This window comes from Delphinapterus leucas, chromosome 17, assembly GCF_059928025.1.
Source record: "Delphinapterus leucas isolate spDelLeu-1000000601 "Yukka" chromosome 17, BTC_Dleu_Yukka2, whole genome shotgun sequence".
In the NCBI taxonomy this organism is placed as follows: domain Eukaryota; kingdom Metazoa; phylum Chordata; class Mammalia; order Artiodactyla; family Monodontidae; genus Delphinapterus; species Delphinapterus leucas.
This window is the reverse complement of record NC_143145.1, coordinates 28,767,241-28,771,487: the sequence shown is the minus strand read 5'-3', so window position 1 is coordinate 28,771,487 and position 4,247 is coordinate 28,767,241. Positions and strand designations below refer to the sequence as shown.

Here is a 4,247-nt window from a genome sequence, read left to right as displayed (position 1 = left end):
ATAATGACTTTCTATCATACATGTAGACATGTATGAGCAATTCATTGATCATAGAATATTTAGGTTAATTTTAATTTCCTTCCTTCCTCCCTCCCTCCCGCCCTTCCTTTCCTTTATTAAAGATACATTTGCAATGGACCTCTTATTAATGTAGCTTTTTGCTTTTGTTAAATTTATTTCCTTAGGCGTCATTCCTATGAATATGGTTGCTGGATAAAGAATATGGACATAAATGGTTTTGCAAACAAAAATATGTATAAAACTTTTAATGCTTCCAGCTGTGTAAGTCTATACAAGTTTCACCATGGCTTTGAGCATCGTGTATTATAATTTAAAATATGTTTTACTATGTTGGCGTAATTAAATTATTGCTTTGTAGTTTGCTTTAATTTGCTTTTCTTTTAGAATGAGGAAGCAAGACATTTTTTATTTTGTGTTTGCACTTTGTATTTTCTTTTGTACGAATTCTGTTTATATTATAAGGTGTATTTCTCTTTTCCCTCCATCCCGAGAGTCTAAAAGCAAATTCTACCGAGAGATAAGGAATTTTATAACTTTTGTATTAAACATTATTTAATATATTTATATTTAAATATTATATCTCTTTAGATATATTTATACTACAAATACTTTTAACTACATAGAATCTAGGTTAAATTCTCCAAAAAATCCACAAGCTTGATTAAATTTAAATTTTGATAAGGGATTATTTTCCTTTTTTTTTTTCAGTTAAGGAGATTACGTTGCATTTTATTTCACTCTTAGACATGTATTTTGAATAGTATAATGGAGTGCTTTGATACATTATAACTGTTGAATTGAAAATGATAATTGAGGAACTGACTTTTGGAACAACCTTCATCCATTCACTTTTCTTTACTGAGCCTCTGCTTGAACTAGATATCGTTTGGTACTAGGAACTAAATGGTGAATTGACCTCTAACCTTTCCCTCAGAGAACTCTGTGGTCCAGTTTGAGAGTAAGGATGATAGATAATGGATGTGCTATGGTAGGAGAAATACAGTCAAGAAAAACCCATAACCAGTTGAGTCCCCAAAACCCAAAGGAAGCCAGCTCAGTGTGAAGGGGACGCATCTAACCTAATTTGGGGAGTTAGAGTTGGCCTCCTGGATGCAACAGTGTTTAAACTGAGATCTGAAGTGTGAGCAAAAGTTCCTGCTTCACGTCAAAATGCTTTATACATCCCCACTGTGTTGCTCTGGTGACTATTATTGTTATTATTTTTGGTCTCTATGGGTGGGTACTAATACGTAGTTTTTGTCCTTTCTCAGAAGATAGGCACCATGAGAAAAGAGTCCAGCCTTATGGAGAGAAGCCAGGCAGAAGCCCTGAAGGCTAGACTCCTCCACCAGGATGTTTGCTTGGCAGCTCAGCGTCTTGACCTTCTCCTTTGAAAAGGAAATGCTCACAAAGAGGTTTTCAAGCCTCATGTCCTGGCCCTCAGGGATGCAGTTCAGCAAGTCTGCATTAGACTCATGTTCCTTCACCCAGTGGATTATGGGAGGAAAGCAGAAGAGCTGTTATGGAGGAAAATGTACTCTGACGTTGCTGTGCTGCTGATGAGGACCAAAAGAAAACACGTGGACACCTTCAAACAGTGGGAAGGCCCCTTGCAGGCTCAGCTGAAGGGCAGCCTCAGGTTCTATGACCATGTCTTCCTGTTCCTGCAGGAGCACACTATGAGCTGAGGTTACTAAGCTACACTGATTGGCCTTACAGTGTTATCCACTTGATTGACTGCAAGAAAGCAGGTCCTGCCTCAGAAGAAGAGGTGGCCTGGGTGCGAACCGCCTCCCACCGCTGTCAGCTGTACCTGGGAGACTTGTTCCACTTTCAGAATGAGTTCCCAGCCCTGGCCACCAAGGACTTGGTGGAGAGGTGTTACACCGAGCCATGTCAGTGGCCCTGCACATGGGCATGCCCTTCAACCAGCTGGGGGCTCTCACAGGGAGTAAGTACTATGACATTGAAGCCACGTACTTCTACCAGCGCTGCCTCCGCTCAGGAGTGCCTTTTAAAGGGGCATCTTGGAACCTCAAAGGATTCTATGACCATGCGGGAAAAAGGTACAGCCAGCTGAAAAGGTACCAGAGAAAGAAGCTATCTCCCAGCCAGAGGCAGTGTTGGGATAACAAAAGGCTGCTGGTTAGCTTCCTCTACCTTCACAGCCTCTTGCAGCCTCAGTGGAAATTCAAAGCAACCAGGCTTATGGCCCTGTGCCAGCTGGTTCTGGAAGACTTCCGTCTCTGCCTTTCCTATAGGCCGTGCCCATCCGACCTGAGCCAAGCCTCCAGAGAAATCCCCCAAGGGGCTATCTGTTCCTCCCAGACCTCCTCATCTTCCACATGGTGGTTCTTTGCCTCATGAGTGTGCACAGCCTGAGGACAACAGGCTCGAAGCAACACAGGCCAGTGGTCACCTTCACCTTGACCCTTTTCTCCCATTTAATTCAACATGTGACTACCCGCATCCAGGCTGAGCTCCGGAAAGGGAAGCTGACTCCAGACGTGGATGTCCCCAGGGACAAGGAAGATCAACAGAAGATAGAAGCTGGGCAGGAACAACAAGACCTTCCAGCCCCCTGCCCTGGGCCCCACCACAGCAAATCTCAGAAGAACCACAGGCCATCTTACGATTCCAGGGAGGGTTACAACTCAGAAGCCAGTTTTCATTCTTGCTGTGACTCAGATGAGATAGATGAAGATGAAGACAAATCCTTACGCTCACAAGCCAGCTCAGAAATCAGTAGTGAAACTACTTATTCAGACACAACTGATGAAGGGGAAAGTGGCTCCCTGAATCCAGAAGCAATGCAGGAGCATGGGGCCAAATCCAAAGGTCGAGTTGCCCATCCGGTGGATAAGTTGAAGACACGTCAACCTCCCAGTCGTCTATTAGGTCACTTAAAAACAGGAAGTTCTGCTAACCTGCCAGCCACGTTGAGCCACAAGCTCCCAGTAAAACGTGGCTTGCGCTTGACTCCTGTCTTCAGCCACAGTTTTCTGATGCCTTCAGCAATGCATCTGGCACAGAGGATGGTGTGAGCAGCTTTCCTGAGACAGAGCCTCCCGCTGGCTCCTACTTGGGGCAGAAGGCCTCTATCAGCCAGTCTTGCAACAATCTCCAGACCGTTCAAAAGAAATTGCAGATCCTCTCTGCAGAGGGCCCGCTGCCCACCCTCAAGGTGATCCTAGGCTGGCTCCGCACCAACCACAGCCTCCTCACCTCACAGTGGCAGAGTCCACTTAGCCTGTGGGGTCCCCTGTCTGTGCTGCTGAACCTGCTGCCCTCCGTGGGAGACCTTCAGGAGCCAGGCCTGGGCCTGTCCCACCATCTCCGTGATCTACTGCAGAGCTGTAAGGGCCCAAACCTTCCCAGGTTCCTGCAGCTCCCCGAGGACATTGCCCTGGGCCAGCACTCGCCCCGGTAGGCTTCCCAGGAGACGGCTGGCTTGGAGCAAAACCCATCTCTACTCAGCTCCCAGGATGAAGCTGCTCTGTGCATCTGTTTCCTCAGAAGCTTTGGCCACTTTGCAGCGACACTCCCTGGACAGTTCCGAGGTTCAACTCTAATTTGGGGGTCTTTGTGAGCTCTGGATTTGAAGGACCAGACAACCCATCTCAGCAGCTTCTAGAGAGAACTTCAAGGATCAGGTTTTCCAAAGGCATAGTTCAGCTCTGGCTTCAGAGTGAAGTGGTGCAGCCGGAGAAGATCCTCAGGCACCTCCAGATTCAGTCAGCTTTGACCCCGTACCTGTTCCCTGACCCTCGGGCCCTCTGTGAGCATCTTCCATCATCGAGCAGCTTGCCACCAGTGGTAAGTTTCTCCTCATCACACCCAAGATCGTGGTCGATATATTGTACGTCCTGAGGAGGGAAAACTGCTGGGCTTTGGCAGCCATCACCTTCCTAGAGGATGAGCTGAAGAGAGGCAACCAGTACATTTTCTGCCAGTCCTTTGTGTCTACGAGGTTAGTGAGGCCCAGGATGACCAGGCCAGACTCTGATGCCTGGGAACTCTATGACATTCTTGAGTTCTGCAAAGGTCTGCTGGACTCCTCCCAGCCAGGGACCCCTGACCCCAGCAGCATGATAACAATCATCACGGGCATCTGGACAACCCTAGGAATTTCTCGTACCCACTGTAGCTGGTGCTGGGAACAGCAATTGAAGCTGGTGTGGAAATCAAGAACATCCGGTGCTTCCACAGGGAGTGGAAGACGGTCA

At 47.1% G+C, this 4,247-nt stretch overlaps 1 protein-coding gene across 1 annotated transcript; it reads left to right on the top strand.

The window, feature by feature from the left end:
* The first annotated feature begins 1,914 nt into the window (after positions 1 to 1,914).
* On the top strand, positions 1,915 to 3,891 carry LOC111180279 (nonsense-mediated mRNA decay factor SMG5-like). The gene is made up of 4 exons (XM_089898586.1): positions 1,915 to 2,166; positions 2,283 to 2,978; positions 3,014 to 3,447; positions 3,558 to 3,891. Exons 1-4 carry the CDS (start codon positions 1,915 to 1,917, stop codon positions 3,889 to 3,891), a joined length of 1,716 nt encoding a protein of 571 aa, XP_089754712.1.
* The last annotated feature ends 356 nt before the right edge of the window (positions 3,892 to 4,247 follow it).

Coding starts and splice junctions, on each gene's coding strand:
- LOC111180279 (XM_089898586.1), top strand. CDS start 1,915: ATGTCAGTGGCCCTGCACATGGGCATGCCCTTCAACCAGCTGGGGGCT. Junction 2,167..2,282: donor GGGATAACAAAAGGCTGCTG/GTTAGCTTCCTC, acceptor CCTTTCCTATAG/GCCGTGCCCATCCGACCTGA. Junction 2,979..3,013: donor CGTTGAGCCACAAGCTCCCA/GTAAAACGTGGC, acceptor TCCTGTCTTCAG/CCACAGTTTTCTGATGCCTT.